Source organism: Cervus elaphus, chromosome 20 (genome assembly GCF_910594005.1).
Source record: "Cervus elaphus chromosome 20, mCerEla1.1, whole genome shotgun sequence".
Classification (NCBI taxonomy): Eukaryota; Metazoa; Chordata; class Mammalia; order Artiodactyla; family Cervidae; genus Cervus; species Cervus elaphus.
Genome location: NC_057834.1, coordinates 25,796,459 through 25,814,286, shown reverse-complemented (window position 1 = coordinate 25,814,286; position 17,828 = coordinate 25,796,459). Strand labels below are relative to the sequence as shown.

At 37.0% G+C, this 17,828-nt stretch overlaps 1 protein-coding gene across 17 annotated transcripts in view; it reads left to right on the top strand.

The window, feature by feature from the left end:
* Positions 1-64: 64 nt before the first annotated feature.
* LOC122677062 (GPI ethanolamine phosphate transferase 1-like) overlaps positions 65-17,828 on the top strand; it is a 30,332-nt gene continuing 12,568 nt past the window's right edge. For 4 of the 17 annotated variants that reach the window (XM_043876827.1, XM_043876823.1, XM_043876818.1 and 1 more), the window contains exons 1-6: positions 244-376; positions 1,939-2,092; positions 10,014-10,135; positions 10,615-10,711; positions 12,882-12,988; positions 16,440-16,479. In XM_043876827.1, coding sequence (XP_043732762.1) covers positions 16,452-16,479 — 28 coding nt within the window. In that variant the 5' untranslated portion in view covers positions 244-376; positions 1,939-2,092; positions 10,014-10,135; ... (1 more) ...; positions 12,882-12,988; positions 16,440-16,451. Of the gene's footprint in view, positions 212-243; positions 377-431; positions 705-1,938; positions 2,093-10,013; positions 10,136-10,614; positions 10,712-10,885; positions 10,978-12,881; positions 12,989-16,354; positions 16,480-17,828 lie in introns of those variants that run through there. The other 13 variants (XR_006335705.1, XR_006335706.1, XM_043876812.1 and 10 more) reach the window with 10 other exon arrangements.

The window sequence follows — 17,828 nt, the reverse complement described above, 5'->3', positions numbered from 1 at the left end:
GGTCTCGCGATTAATGGCACGTGCCCCGCCCCTCTCCCCGCCCCGCCCCGCCTGCTCCCCACGCTTGCGAGCAGAGACTGAGGGGCCCCGCGCCCTGCCCAAAGGCAAAGCCCCACCCCACTCCTTTTTGATTGGTCGCAGGAGGTAGGGGCGGGGATTGGAGTCACGGAGGACTGACCCGTGAATTATCGCGAGAGTAGCTTCTGGCCCGGTAAGTGTCAGCGGCGTTTCGTTGTTGGGGGGGCGGGGTGGTTGTGACGGTGGCCTAGGAGCTTTCTCTTCTGCGCGGGAGGGGAGCTCTGACTCGCAGCCGGACCCCGCCTTCTCGCTGACGAGGCCTCGTTCCCCAGGTCAGGCCTGACCTGCTCAAGCCCAGGTAGAGTCCGGGAGAAGTGGGGGCAGGGGCCGGCCCGACACTGGCGCTCGCCGGGGTGCGCCGCCCCCTCTTCCTTCGCTCCTGCGTTGTGCGCTGCTCGCTGCTGACGCTTTCCCCGCGGGGGTGGCCGGGGCCGGGCAGGGCTGGTGATCAGAAGGGGGCTTGCTTCCTCTTTCTCGCCCTCCCAGCCTCGTGCCTGCGGGACCCGGGGGGCTGGGTGCGGCACAGGGACAGAGCCAATGGAACGTGCAGCGGGGACGTTGGGATCTGCTTGGATCTTCGAATATCCCGACAGTCTCGACTTCGGTAACAAACTATTAGGAGCGCAGTAAGCATTTGTGATTTAATACACAGCTTGCACAATGGGGACGCTTCTAAACGTCAAATGCTGTCCCTCAGAGAGTCCCTTGCAGAGCAAGGAGATCCAGCCAGTCCATCCTAAAGGAAATCAGTCCTGAATATTCATTGGAAGGACTGATGCTGAAGCTGAAACTCCAATACTTTGGCCACCTGATGCGAAGAACTGACTCATTGGAGAAGACCCTAATGCTGGGAGGGATTGGGGGCAGGAGGAGAAGGGGATGACAGAGGATGAGATGGCTGGATGGCATCACCAACTCAATTGACATGAGTTTGAACAAGCTCCGGGAGTTGGTGATGGACAGGGAAGCCTGACATGATGCAGTCCATGGGGTCGCAAAGAGTCAGACACGACTGAGCCACTAAACTGAACTTGGGGTATTTGTTTTGGTTTTGGTAGAAGCTTTTTTGATGCTTTTAATACTAAGAATTGGAAGAATTTTTTTTTTTAACAGAACATTAGCTCCTAGTGTTTAATTCTAAATTTATGTGTGTGTGTATGCGCATGCCGTGTATTGAAGAAAAGCATGGAAAAAAAATCCCAGATCTTAGGAAAATAGTATCAAAAGAGACACCAGTGTTGTTTCATAGTCCTTAGCTAAAAGGATTGCTGATCTTTATTGTAATTGAGTTGCCAGAGAGATTGAAGATGGAACCACTTTCTGGAATGGAAAAATGGGAAGGATTAGGGAATGGCATGGAAAAGGCATGTTTAGAAATGGGTTATTTATATGCAGTATTTCCTCCTGTGTAATGGGAATTGTACACATCTGTTGTTACGGTCCCCACACTTAGGGTCTTCCTCTCAAGGACTGTGCTTATTAGGTTGAAGAGCCTACAGTTCATATCCCCGTCCTGCCAATGATTTGCCTTGAGACTTTTAAAAAGTTGCTTGACTTCTCTCAGCCTCCTCTGTCAAGGAGATACTTAAAGTACACGGACTTAGGAATGTGCTTGTCACAGTACCTGGTACGTAGTACACAACAAATGTTATAATCATTTATCAATTAATGTACTACTCGTATATCTTGAGAATATTTGACAGATTTTTAAAAGTAAAGCAAAACAAACCTGATGTCAGTCATTTAGTAGCATTAGCCAGAAAAAGCTAATTGCTCCAAAGTAGGCCCCAAAGGGAATATCTTTTAGGGTCTGACTTCTAAAATGAAAATTGAAGATAGATTTAAAATATGTTTCCTCAGAGAGTTGTAAGAAGTTGGATATAGAAGTTTTTCCTTGATCAGCAGCTTCCTATGACACATCTGTAATTCCCTGGTTCTACCTCATATCCTGTAATCATGGACTTGTTAATGTGACCTTCCAAGCCCCTAACAAATCAACTGGCCAGTTGTCTCAGTAAGTACCTTTCTCTTCCACAGTGCATAGAGATTTCCTTATCAACTAAAAATGTTGAAGAAATATTAATAGTGCCTACTAAGATATTATTAACAATTGCTGATTTATATTTAATAATAATTTGCCATTAATATTGTTGAGGAATTTTCCTACTTACCAAATTTTGCATTAATCTAGGTCTTTACAGGCAATGTTTCACTGAATAATCTGGATAGTCATTGATGCTTGTATGTTAGTGATAAAAATATAAAGGATCGCTTTTTTCCAAGCACTTGAATTGTTTTCTTGATTAAAAAATTATTTTTTTGTTTTAGTACTCTTAAAATAACCACAAGTAATATTTTCAGTGCAAGTTTTTCATTGATGTAAAGTTTTATAAATATCTAACTTTTTATACATTTTTACATATTCTAATTTTTGACATTGTTTTTCAGTGTGTGGTAAACATCCCAGAGGTATAAGTTAAATGACTTTTATTGATACATGGTTATGTGTATTTTAAACATTTTAGTAGTTATTCATTTTTTTAGGTGATTTCCAAATGATTCATCCATGAAAAAGTTTTTGTTTTTTTTTTTTTTTAAATTTTTTTATTAGTTGGAGGCTAATTACTTCACAACATTTCAGTGGGTTTTGTCATACATTGATATGAATCAGCCATAGATTTACACTTATTCCCCATCCCGATCCCCCCTCCCATCTCCCTCTCCACCCGATTCCTCTGGGTCTTCCCAGTGCACCAGGCCGGAGCACTTGTCTCATGCATCCCACCTGGGCTGGCGATCTGTTTCACCATAGATAATATACATGCTGTTCTTTTGAAACATCCCACCCTCACCTTCTCCCACAGAGTCATCCATGAAAAAGTTTTTTATCACTAAATTTGAATAAAAAGTGATTAAAAAAAAGAGAAATATTAAATGATAATAGTGCTTAATTATATGTGCATAGCTATAATAAAGTAAGTAGCATGTGAAGGATGATATTTTGGAATCACTGAAATTTTATGTATGCTGCTGCTGCTGCTGCTAAGTCACTTCAGTCGTGTCTGGCTCTATGCGACCCCATAGATGGCAGCCCATCAGGCTCCGGCGTCCCTGGGATTCTCCAGGCAAGAACACTGGAGTAAACGACAAATGTGAAAGTTACTGTGGTTGTATTTATCTTGAATCTTCACTGCTCTTGTGTCTGTTCTGGGGGAATAAATAGAGAAGCAAGGCAGCCTCTAGTGGCTACAGTGCGTATCACACATACCATTGAAAGGATAATCCTAGGTTATTTAATAGCCCTGACTAAGTGCCCAGGACTGGGCCGAGTACTGGAGAAAGCCTATCTTGCTGTCCTGGAATCAGCATGAAGTTACAGAGGCAGACATTACTACAAATAGTCAGGGTCATAGCTGTGTAGTTATAAACTGAAGTAAAGGTTTGAGCTTCTGATTTGGACTGAGTAGTCCCTGAGGAAGTGATGCTCGAAAGTGCCGGGGAGGGACCGACTAAGATCCCACTGTTACTATGTGAGAGAGCTAGATTTTTGTGTTAGCTATTACAGCTTCAGGGTCAAAGTTCTCAAATGTTTGTTTTACTACTTCAGTAAGCTTTAGGGTAGTGGAAAATTTGTATTATCCTTTAACACACTTTGATACTTTTGACACTTTGATACTTTTTACAGAAAAGTTGTGTAACAACAGTGGGGAAAAGAAAGAACATAAGTCCAGAGAGTTATTTGTAAATGCAAAATAAAGTGAGAAATGATAAAGATATTTCCTTATTAATGAACATGATAAGGAGGGTACTCAGGTTCCCATGGTAGAGAGGAGTATTTAAGTCAATGGGAGCTTCTCTACATCTAGGTAGATACCATATGTACTTTAGTTGTAAATCGAGTTTAAGATCTTACTGAAATGAATTAAAATGAGTTGAAAAATGAGTTACTTTGCCTAACTAAATATGATACCTGATAGAAGAGTTCTGAGCTAGAGAATAGAAGAAAGAATTAATGAACAGAATATTATGGACAGTTTTGTCATAATAAATTTGACAATTTGGATCAAATGGACAAATGGACAAAAGATACAAGTACCAAAACTTACTCAGCAAGTAGTAAATAATCTTAGTATCTATCTCTCTGGATATGAAGAAATTGAATTTGTAGTTAAAAACCTTCCAACAAAGGAAACTCTGAGCCATTGATATCCTGCTACACAATAAAGGAAGAAATAGTACTAATTCTACACAAACTCCTCCAAAAAATAAAAGGATATAACACTTCCTAATGCATTGTCTGACACCAAAACCAGAGAAAGACATTACAAAAAAAATTATAGTCTAATATCACTAATAAATATTAATTTAAAATGCTAAATATTTTAGCAAATAAAATCCAAGAGTATATAGGAAGGATAATACTTAATGATTAAGTTCAGTTTATTCTGGGAACCCTAGCTTGATTTAACATTTGAAACTCCATCATTGTAGTTCACCACATTAGGAGACACCACATTAGGAGATACCACATTAGGAGACACCACATTAGGAGACCCCACACCAGGAGAGACCCCACACCAGGAGAGGCCCCCACACCAGGAGAGGCTCCACACCAGGAGAGGCCCCACACCAGGAGAGGCTCCACACCAGGAGAGACCAAAAGAGAATAGCCAGATAGCCATGGCCCTCTCACTGGACAGGATCTCACATGATCCACCCCTCTCACTTTTGCTTTTGTCAGAAGCACTTGACAAAATCTGGCATTTTTCATTCACAACTTTAAAACTGCATATTGAGAGTAAAAGAGAACTTCTTTAATGCAACAAAAGGAGTCTATGAAAAAAAAACCTGACAACTTTCAACCTAAGACTAGAAACACTGCAGAATTTCTGTTGTTTCCACACCTACTTGACATTACACTAGAAGTCCTGGCCAGTACAAGCATGAGACATAAATAAAAAGTATATAGATTGATAAGGAAGGAGTCCTTTTATTCACAGGTGACATAATTTTTCTCCTTGGAAAATCAAAAGGCATCTACATAAAAACTACTATAACAGTTTTTCAGTGTTGCAGAATGCAAGGTGAATATATAAAAATCAGTGGTCATTTAAAAACTAATGAGGGGAAACTGAAATAAATGCCATTTACAATAACATCAAAAAGTGAAATATATAGGGATGAGCCACAGGGGCATGAGGAAACTTTTGAGGGTTATGAGTATGTTCACTCTCCTGTGATTATTATATACTTAAATATGTACACAGCTTATTACAGGCCAGTTGTGCCTTAATAAAGCTATAAAAATGCTGTGAAGAACATTACTGGGACACCTCAAAAAGTCGGAGTATAAATGGTAGAGTAGGTAAAATACTGACGTTGAGTTTATTGAAGTTGGTAACCACCGTAGGTACATAAGGGAGTATCATTATTGTCAGAAAATAAACACTGAAGTATACACCTGCTTTCCTCCGCCCCACACCCACACTCACACCCGAGAGGGGTAAGTTAAAGAGACAAGGCAAAGACCAGAGAAAAATGATAATGTTAGAGATATATGGCTAAGGGGTGTATGTATAATTGTACCATTATTGCAGCTTTTCTCTGAACTTGAAATTGTTTTAACATAAAAATATTAAAAGTCTGTACTAGAGAAAGTGTTGTCATCTACAAAAATTCCCTAGGTGGAACACAAAATACAATTGCCAAAAGAAAAGTTAATTCATTGAACTTTCAGAACTTTTAAGTACTGCTCTTTGAAAAACACGGTTAAAAAAATGAAAAGGGGATAAAAGAGGATTAAAAAATGTCCATTACATTCATGTAAAGTAGCTCAACATTATTGATCACCAGGGAAATGTAAATTAAAACCACAATAAGTTAACAGACTATACAAAATTTAACAGATTACAATACCAAGTTTTGGCCAATGTAATGGTTATGGCATTGAGGATATAATGCTCAGTGAAACAAGTCAGTCACAGGAGGACAAATGTGCACATTTCTCTTTGTCTGAGATAATCCAGAAGAGTCAAACTCATGATGGGTGGGGGTGGGGGGGTGATGTTCAATGGCTGTAAAATCTCACTTATGCAAAGTGAATAAGTTGTCAAGATCTGATGTATAACAGTGCCTATAGTTTGAAATACTGTATTTTACAGGTAAAAATTTAAGAGGGTAGATTTTATGTTAAGAACTCTCTTCTCTCTTTTTAAGTCGCTCAGTCGTGTCCAACTCTTCATGACCCCATGGACTAGAGCCCACCAGGCTCCTCTGTCCATAGAATTCTCCAGGTCAGAATACTAGAGTGTGTTGCCATTCCACATCTCCAGGGGATCTTCCCAAGCCAGGGACGGAACCCAGGTCTCCCGCTTTGCCAGCGTATTCTTTACGGTTTGAGCCACTAGGGAAGCCCTCTTAGCCACAACTTGAAAACAATTACCCATGTAGATAAGGCAAGTAGCCGCAGAACAATGAAGCTTATTGAAAGATGGAAGAAATAAAAAGTGTCCACCAAACTAAGATGTTTTTTGAGACTGAAAAATGAGGCAGGCAGCTCTCGTCATCAAATAAGTTGAAAACATACTTGTTTGCGCTAAGGCTTACCAGATTTAGTTTTGCTCCCTCTTTCCAGCTTCTCTTGGAGATTAGTTCCCCTGAATATGCTGCTGTATGTTACTTTGGGCTTGCCATGCACTTCGTGTTCTTTGCCTCCATCTTCGACATGTATTTTACCTCTCCTTTGGTTCATGGAATGACTCCCCAGTTTACACCCCTGCCTCCCCCAGCAAAACGATTAGTGCTGTTTGTCGCTGATGGCCCGTGAGCAGATAAACTTTATGAATTAGAAGAAGATGGAAATTCTAGGGCACCATTTGTTAGTAAGCATGTCAGCTGGTACAAAGACATCTCTGGAAAGTGTTACACTGATACTGTTTATCTCACATTGGGTAGAGGGGTGTTGATGAAAAAGAGAGTAGGGCACATATGCCTCTGCCTTTGTCATAGAATTTAGCAAGTGTGTTTCCTTCTACAGTTACTTCTGTTATTGTGGAAGTTGATACCAGGTAGTCGAAATGCATGACCTTAGCTGCTTGGCCTCACTTGTCCTGATTTCTGAATCCTGGCTTACAACTCAGTATATTATCTTCTTTTCTGTTTTGTAAAGTAAGACTGTTCAATTTTAAGTAATGACAAGCATAAATTTGAGTGAATTGCCAATTACAAAGGTATTTAGCTAAAAAGTATAAATTTCTATTCAAAATATGTTTTCTATAAAATAAAGCCTTTCAAATTTATATCACTATGTAATATGATAATTTTGGATTCTGTTAAGTGGCTTTGAAAAGAAATATTTAATTTTTTGGAACTGTGGGGTTCTTGCAATCAACTATTGTGTTCTTTGTTTTTTTTTTTTTCATTCATAGCAAGCCCCTCAAAAGCCCTTCCTAATGCTACTGTGGAGAGATTAAAACTCAAATTCAAAGGAAGTTTATCTGAAATTGTCTGTCTTTCCCCTATCCCTACCTGTCACCATTGCTTCCTATGCCTCTACCCTGTTTTGATTTTCTTTATAGTACTACTTAGCTTGTACAACTTCCTCTAAGGCAGGGACTTTGTTTTATACACTACATTATCTCTGGTGCCTAAAACATAGTAGGCAGTTAATCAGTATTTGTTGACTGCTAGAAGAATGAATGAACCTGAATTCTATGTCAGATTTCCAGGAATAAATTTATGGTGCGTCAAAGAAATGCAGAATATATTAAAGGATACAAAGAAACAAGCAACTCAGGGCAACAGGAAAATACGAGTAGGAAAATAAGGTTGTCAGGGTTAGGTTCAGTACACAAAAATATGTAGCATAAATTTCTATGACTAGTTTAAAAATTGGGGTGATATATTTGGTTGCATTTCTTAGTTGTCAGAGAGAGGAGAGAAACGTAGTTCACTGCGAAGTTAATGACATTAAAATATACTGGTTGTTCAGGCAAAGATGAGTATCTCTGACAGTGCCTGTTCTTTGTTTTTTTAAAAATACGATCTGATCAAAATGTTTCTCAAGAGAGGTATCCACATTGCTTTATACCTCCCTGTTTTTGCTTGAGTTCAGTTTCCATTATAGAACTGAAGAAGTTAGAAAATATTTCTCTCTTAACATGTGGTTTAATGGTTTTTCAAGCCTTTTACTTTTTATGTATGTATTTTACCAAAGTCTGTTTGTTTATAAGTCAATTAACTTTTAGGTACTTCTCTCCAGAACATTTTGACAGTTGCGAGTTCAGCTTGAAAACTGTTACAAATGAATTCATGTTTCATAACTCGTTGCTCTACTGGCCTTTCACCTGCAATGGCATTACTGTTGCTTTTGCATTTTTCTCCAGATTTTGCAAATCACCCTTAGCTTAAAGAATATGGTGATACATTTTAACAAAACAAACTTTTGACTTGTTTTAATCTCAATAACCTCAGATATGCTGATGACACCACCCTTATGGCAGAAAGTGAAGAGGAACTAAAGAGCCTCATGATGAAAGTGAAAGAGGAGAGTGAAAAAGTTGGCTTAAAGCTCAACATTCAGAAAACTAAGATCATGGCATCTGGTCCCATCACTTCATGGGAAATAGATGGGGAAACAGTGGAAACAGTGTCAGACTATTTTGGGGGGCTCCAAAATCACTGCAGATGGTGATTGCAGCCATGAAATTAAAAGATGCTTACTCCTTGGAAGGAAAGTTATGACCAACCTAGACAGCATATTAAAAAGCAGAGACATTACTTTGCCAACAAAGGTCCATCTAGTCAAGGCTATGGTTTTTCCAGTAGTCATGTATGGATGTGAGAGTTGGACTGTGAAGAAAGCTGAGCGCCAAAAAATTGATGCTTTTGAGCTGTGGTGTTGGAGAAGACTCTTGAGAGTCCCTTGGACTGCAAGGAGATCCAACCAGTCCATCCTAAAGGAGATCGGTCCTGGGTGTTCATTGGAAGGACTGATGCTGAAGCTGAAACTCCAAAACTTTGGCCACCTCATGCGAAGAGTTGACTCATTGGAAAAGACCCTGATGCTGGGAGGGATTGGGTGCAGGAGGAGAAGGGGACGACAGAGGATGAGATGGCTGGATGACATCACCGACTCCATGGGCATGAATTTGAGTAAACTTCGTGAACTGGTGATGGACAGGGAGGCCTGGCGTGCTGCGATTCATGGGGTCACAAAGAGTCGGACACGACTGAGTGACTGAACTGAACTGAATCTCAAATTTAGAAAGATAATTTAACTCCTAATTGAGAGTATAGCTGTTTCCTCTCTTAATTTTTTATTTTGAAAAACTTTTAACTACAGAAGTATTGAAAGGATTATACCATGAATATTCATCTGTATATCCTTAATCTAGATACAACCATTTTAAACATTTTTCATATTTGCATTTTCTGTCTCAATACACACACACACATATACACACTTAAACTTTAATTATTTTTTCCTGAAGAATTTGAAAGCAAAGTATTTTAATGCTTTACCCCAAACACTTCAGTGTGTATCTCCTAAGAACCAGGACTTCAACATGATCACAAAACCATCATCACACCTAATGAAATTTAATATTGACAAAGTAATACTTTGTGTATCAGTGATTTCTTATGTAGCACAGCGTACTTTGTGACTTAGAGCTGTAGCCTGTATTTTGTTTTGTGATTCTGTGCAGTGGTTGGGTGGTTCCTTGTCTAAGAAAGTTCCTTGGACTTTCTTATGCCACAGAATCCGTCTGGTGGGAGGAACTGGGCTGAGCCCAGCGGGGATCAGAAATGTTCCTTCTTAAATTTTGACTCCTTCTTTTGATTGGATTTCTTCTGTGGTGATCTTGTTTTTCTAAAGCCTTACCAGAGCATGTGGTCATAGTGTGCGCTAACTCCTCGTCTATGATACCTTTCAGGAATGTCATAATGAATGAAGGCAGCTGGGGCATCTCTCACACGCGTGTGCCGACCAAGTCTCGGCCCGGGCACGTGGCCATCATTGCAGGGTTTTATGAAGATGTCAGCACAGTTGCCAAAGGTAGTGTCTCTTTAGATGATTTTGTCACATGAAGAGATTGATTGTATAAATATTGCTTCTTTAATACTGAATCATGACACAAAGCGAAGTACGTTTTGAGATCCTTTTGACAAGTCATTTAGCTTGCCTAAGTCACTTAAACACTGGGACTGACTCAAGAATAAAACTTTAATCTTGTATCATCGTGTCCTGTTGATAGAATATGATTGGATGGATATCTGGTTTTCCTAGATGTTAACTCTCAAAAGTTCAAAAGTGATTCTGTATTTTAGTAAGAAGTCAATTAACTGTTGTAAGCTTTTAAAAAAAAAATGTGTAGTATAATACAGATAACAAAATCTGTTGCTAGTTTTGCATTTGTTCTGCAGTTAATCCTCTTTGTTGTTATTTGAAAAATACTTCTTCAGGAGCCATACCGATACTTCACCATCTGAATATTACTATTGTCATTGTTTGTTTTTTTTCTCAATTACCTGAAGGATGGAAGGAATATCCTGTAGAATTTGATTCTCTTCTTAATGAAACCAGGTACACATGGTCCTGGGGAAGCCCAGACATCGTGACTGTTTACCAAAGGTAGGAGTCACTGATTATACTTCCCCAGAGATTAAGTAGGCAATAAATCAGTATGGTAATTTAAAATATATACATTTTACTTATTATGAGAAACATGTTTTGACATATTTAACATCTCTGAAATGAGTGTATATTATAATAGATGTGTGAGTTTGATTTTTTTTTTCATCTTAGTTGTACTTAAAATGTTGAATTATACAGTTTAAATACCTTGGATTCAGTGAAATGGTATATGATTCTAACATCTAACAGCTTTTTAATCTTGGGTAAGTTAGATGACATCTCTAAATTTCAGTTTTCTTTTTTGTAAAATGTGATGATAATAATTTCTATCTTATAGGTTTGTTTTGGGCGTTAAATAAGTTAATTCATGTGAAATATTGACCAGAACGCTTATTAGAATGCTCTCATTGTGATGATGTTCACTTACTTTGATTATTAAGAAGTTAGTATATAATCACATAAAGATTTAAAAATTTAAAATTTATAACTTCTATTTACATGTATTCAAGATCATGCCATTGTGATTTGTTGTATTTATTGTGTTTCTGTGCATGAATCTGCAAGTATGAGAACATCTCTTGATGAGAAAATGTATTTGCATCGTTTTCTAGAATCAGCTGGATTCCACTTGAATTTTATGTTATTAAATGCTTTTTAGTGGGAGCATTGTAGTCATTTCACCTAATGAAAAGGTTTGAACCTTTAGCCATGGGTATAATTATACTATAAATTATAACAATCGGATCATTAAAGATTATTCTATATCTCAAAAGCAAAACAGATACTCAGAATTTTCTGTATGATAGTCACAGAACATTATCATGTAGAGCAGGTCCAAAAACTCATACTGCTTGCCATTTATCTACTCCCTTAGTTCAGTTCAGTCGCTCAGTCGTGTCGGACTCTTTGCGACCCCATGGACTGCAGCATGCCAGGCCTCCCTGTCCATCACCAACTTCCAGAGTTTATGCAAACTCATGTCCATTGAGTCGATGATGCCATCCAACCATGTCATCCTCTGTCATCCCCTCTCCCCGCCTTCAGTCTTTCCCAGCATCAGGGTCTTTTCCATTGAGTCAGTTCTGTGCATCTGGTGACCAAAATATTGATGCTTCAGCTTCAGCATCAGTCCTTCCAATGAATATTCAGAACTGATTTCCTTTAGGATGGACTGGTTGGATCTCCTTGCTGTCCAAGGGACTCTCAAGAATCTTCTCCAACACCACAGTTCAAAAGCATCAGTTCTTCGGTGCTCAGCTTTCTTTATAGTCCAACTCTCACATCCACACATGACTCCTGGAAAAAACATAGCTTTGACTAGATGGACCTTAATTGGCAACATAATGTCTCTGCTTTTTAATATGCTGCCTAGGTTGGGTACAGCTTTTCTTCCAAGCAGCAAGGAGTTAAGCTTTTTTTGGTAGTGGTGAGGATGAAGTTGCTATGGTTTACCAAATTCACCTCCCTACTTCTGACTACAGTTCATAGGACAGGATCAATGCCTTAACTGGAGACAATCCAATAGAAGTGTTCCATTTCTTATAGTAACTTGCCGTCTCACTCAGACCTTTACTTGGGATTTGAGGAGTAGAATGGTTGAGGAGTGGAAACAGTATCATTAGAGCTTAGCTTGTCATTATTATAAGAGATTGTCATTATTTTATCTCTTCCTTATGACCTTTAAGAGGCTATCTAACTCAGAAATTCACTAAGTTGATTAGATCCTTAATAAAATCATACAAGTGTATAAGATTAATACATTTGTTGACACTTTCAAACTGTTTGGCAATTATCAATATTTTTTCTCATATATTGAGAAAAATGCATGTATTTTATGAACAAAAGAATTGAAATATTTGAGTTTTCTTCTTGGTTAGGGAATTTTGTAAAACAGATGATTTAATCTGTTTTAGATTGTACCATCCCTAGATGCCCAAATTCTTTGATTAGTTTCATCCTTACTTGAAGACAAACTCTGTTGTTTACTTTTGCGCTATTGTATACTAACTAGCGTTGTGATTTTTTCTCTTAGCATTTCAATTACAACTCACTTGTATCTGTAAAATTGGAAAATGTTACTGTGAGAACAAAAGCAACAGCATATGTTCAAGCATATACCATGGTCCATAGCATGTCATTAAAATCCTCCCCCCAATTTCCTCTTCAGGTGACCTTGGAAACCATATTTTTGCACACACTTACGATGCTTCCAGTGAGGATTTTGGTGCCCACGATGTAACACAACTGGACACGTGGGTTTTTGATCATGTGAAGGTATGTGCTATTGAGTGGCTAACCTGCAACACACTAGATGTAGGTATTTGTCTAATGTGCACTGGTTGTCTAGTACCTGTACCTAATGTATTAGAAGCTGATTTGTTAATACATGCATCTTAGTTTTTTCTGCTTGGATGAATTTGAAAGTTCCATACTGTAGCATACTATTTTTAAAAGACTAGATTCTAAGAAATTGCACATTCTACAATAACCATACAGGTTTTTAAAAAATAATTTGAAAAAGTAAACCCTTTTCACTTCCACGCTTCTGACAGTGAAGTGAGCCCTGGATGGGATTCAGGAACCCCGCATTTCATTCCTCGTTTGCTGAATCACCCCAGAATAACCTTCCTGGTCTTTTGTTGACCACAGAACCAGTCTGTTACAAGCAGTGATGCATGTGAAAGTCTTTTGAATGTTCAAATCTAAGGCATTTATTATAAAATAAGGTAGATAGTTTAAATATTTGTAAAGAAAAATTAGATAAGCAAAAAACAAGTTCATGAGTTAATCGTAATAAAACATTTGAGTCTCTTTAAGAAATAGAGGGGGGTTTTTTGAACCGTTTGTTAGTGACAATCCTCACAGTTTCACCAGGAATCCAGTAGAGTTTATGTTTTCAAAAGTTGCGAGAGAATCTCAGCTCTGGATATTGGCTGACTCCTATCTATCATTCTCTTCTTGCTCATCTCCAAATTAGAACTCATAATTCATCTATTGTAAGAGGCATTCATTGACTGACCTTTAGTGGTTCTTCTGTTTACCAATAGTGTCTCTGGACTGACATTGTGGGCTTCTCCATAACATAGTCATTTTTTATTGTTTGTTTGTAAACAGTCAGTAGGTGTCTACATATTTATCAGGAATTAAGTGCTCAATACGTTCTTTGATAAACCCTATTTCTTTTCTTAGAATTTTTTTCCTTAAGATTATCTTTTCTTACTCAAAATGAAAGTGAAAGTCTTCAAGTTAAATAAAATCTCTTTACAAAAATAGCAAATGATTTTGCTAAGTATCACTTCTTAATATAATCAACTTACGTTAGTGTTTGTTTCAAGGCCCTTGGCTTCTAACTTCATAAATACAGCTAAAAATGTTCAACATCAATGGATTTGATTCATTGTGGATAGGCAGATATAGTTAGTGGCTGGCTTGATTCTATGCCTTTTTTACCTTATTTCAGCACTGCTATTAATCAGAAAAAAAAAATCCCCTATAATTTCATAAGATATGATAGAGTATGTACATTAATCAGGTAACAACGAAAATATGAAATCATCTACAATAAAGAGTGGTGTGAAGGAAAAATATAGGGACTACAAATATATCTTTAGAAAAGTTCAATCTAAGCTGAACAATTAGAGGAAGTCTTTCCTCTGAGTTTTGAGGTAATCTCTGGCGAAGCCTAGGAAACAAAGAAATGGTTGGACCTGGATTGCATATAGAGAAGAGTATCTCAGGCCAACAGCATAATGATAACTTGGGCTCCAAGGAAATTCTGTAATAGAGTAGAAATATTGCTTTAAAGTTTGTCTCTCAATGAACGCTGATGCCAGAAGTAGGCAGCCGAGGACTGATGTAGTCCAAGATTGCCATGGTGGTTCCCCAGTGTCATTAAGACCTGGTCTCTTAAGTGTCTCTTCTGTCCTCAGAGCGTGGCCTTAGCTTCTGAGTTGTCTTACGACAGGAGGTGCTGGCGTTCCAGCCATTATTTCAGTGTTTTAGGTCAACCATACAAGGAATTGAAAAGGACCTTCTCTTCTACTAAATTAAATTTATTTCAAAAAAGGTTTTAACAAATAGTTAAATTTATTTCAGAAGGCACATCATCTTTTGACTGAAGTGTTTGATTTCTGTCTCCTTGGCCATAACCAAAAAAGCACAGACAGGTAGCTGTGGGAGACAATAAGAAATATGTAGGTTTTAAGTTTGAAGCACTGACATGTTCCCATAATGAGAAGTTTTACTTAGAGAAAAAGAGAGAATGCATGCACTCTCCCACAATGCATAGTAAATATTTAAGTACAAAAAGGAACAAGTGCCTTTGAGCTCAGGAAAAAAATGGGAGTTGGTGGGCATAATTATACTAAATATCGGGAGTGGAGAGGAAGCTAGGAGTGTATTTCACCTCTTGTGTGCAAAAGACCAACTTTTTAAAAGGCAATGGGAATCTATCAGGTTGAGCTCTGCAAGATTAGTGTTTCACGGTTTCCCAGATCATGTGTCCATGTTTGAATGAACAGCACTTTTTACAAAGCTGAATAATGTCAGTCATGAAACAGACTGTAAATTCGACTCCACTCAATTGCTAAGTGTTTTTGTTTCTCGTCAGCTTTTCAGTTACATCTTTAGAATATAAGTCCTTTCTCTTGAAAAACTTCCCATTTCTATCTGGATTTAAAGTTTCTTAGGGGCTCATTAGAATGTGTATGAAAACTAGGGGGCATTTCATGCTTTTAAGGATGATTCTGTTTATTTATATTTAATTTATATTTATTCACATTTAATTTCCTTTGTATTCCTTTTTTTTTTTTTTCCTATTCGGAAATAGGTAGTTTCTCTAATGGCACCATTTATATGTTTTTAATGTTTGTAATAATGAAAAGTTAGTTGAAGGAATACTTCAGGCTTTTATTGGAAAGTTAAATACCTTGTTAAAATTAACATCTTATATAGTGAAAGACGTTTATGTGAATAACAATTATATATCTTGGCAGTCAGGTGACTTATTCAAAATAATTTAAAAGTACTTTCCATAGGTACTTGCTTACATGTTCATATGTATGTAAGTACAGGATGAACCCTTTTCTTAGAGGGCTTTATGAATCCAGTTTATCATTGTGAAATTAATCATTTTTGATCTGTATTTCCATTTGTTATGTGGACATTTTTCTATCATACCTTGTGAAGCACAGATTCGAGTCTTGGGACGGTAGAAATAGGCTATTTGCAGTGTTCCGCGTGAGAGATTATGGTTGAACTCGGGTGCTAACACAGGACAAGAAGCAGGAAAACATTTTAAACTCATAAAGCGTTCCTAAATTGTTGCCATTAGTGCTATTTTATTGTTGGCTCCTGTCAAAATAGTTCTCCGGTATTATTAGAACTTCATGAAATTGAGATCCCCTTTCTATCATCTTTTTTCAGCCTAATTATAACACAGAAAATAGCTCACTTGATTTTTGAATGTAGATGCCTGACCTGACAAGTACTTTGTGTTGGTAGGTCCTGAGGACAAATTTAAACAAAATAGGACAATTTAATTTTTTAATTCTTTATAAGCTTAATTAAATGTTTTCATTGGAATTACTTTTTACATAGAATTAATGAACTAAAAATTTTTAACTGATTTGTTACATATAGGAATTCTTTCATGCTGCCAGAAACAACCAATCTTTGTTTTCTAAAGTCAATGAAGACAAAATAGTTTTTTTCTTACATTTATTAGGAATAGACACAAATGGACATGCTCATCGACCATCATCAAGGTAATTTTAACACTGTTTAATTCCATGGTTTTGAGGGAAATACCTGTTCTGTTTGAACTTTTAAAGGACTGTGATGTTTTCTTTGTAATTATCACACAGAACTTATATTTTGAATAACTCTAAAGTAGAATACATTCTAATCTATATGATATGTAGTATGATATTGTGGCTAAAATCACATGTGCTGTGACCACGCTACACATTAATATAAGTAAAATATGTTCTGTATGTGTATTCCATATCACTCATTTATCAAAGCAGAGAGAAAAAGATTATATTTTAGAAGGATTTTAATAAATTTTGAAACAAAAAGCATTTTTATGGTGCTAGTATTTATATCACAAAAAGATGTAACTAGCTGTTCCTTACATTCCATTTAATCAGTGCTATATCTAGCAGATAATAGTATAAAGTTTTGTATACTATATTTCAGTAGCACTCCTTATATAAAACAGAAACTGTTTTTCTCACATTTGCAGAGCATAAGATAGGGAGAATTCGTATTATACTTTTATTTTTCATTTTGGATTAGATTTAGATTAGTCTAACTAACAGTAAAGTCTATGAACTTCCAGTAATGAATACCTCATGCTTCTCTTCTTTAACACAATGCATTGTCTTAAGTAATAAAACTTATACTAAATCACCCCCTTGTTCAATTGTATGGAAAACTTAAATATAGTTTGTTCAAAATGTATTATATCATATCACAAACACACTAAAGAATGAAAATATTCTATAGTTGAAACAGTGATACTTAACCTGTTTGATAAATGTGGCAAGAGCAACATAGTTTACATTATTAGAGACATGAATTTAAAAGTCATCATTGTTGCATTTGAGATTTAAAAAGCATTCATGAAAATCTATTTGCTAATCAATATGCTTTTTTAAAAAATATTTTTGAAAATGATTTCAGATTGTTTTACCCCTTTAAGAGAGGAAAAATTGTTTTTAACAATCTACAGAGCTCTGATTTAAAAACATTAAGGTTGAAACCTAAAAGTATTTTAGGAGTTATTGACTTTATCATAAATTCGTGTCGAATAAATTTGATTTTGCCAAATTAGTGTAATTAATAAAATTTAGTTTGCTCTTCTGAAACAGGGAATATTCAGACAATATTAAATTAGTTGATAAGGAATTGAAAGAAATTGAGTCTACTGTTAAAGATGTTTATGGAAATGATGGGGAAACAGCATTTATCTTTACCGCTGACCATGGAATGACAGACTGGGGTTAGTCTGTCTCTAAGTGATACATACTTTATGATTGAAGTAGTGGTAAATGTAGCTTGCAAATATTTTAGGGTATTGAAGAGGATTAGGTGTCTTAGTATATGCAAAGTG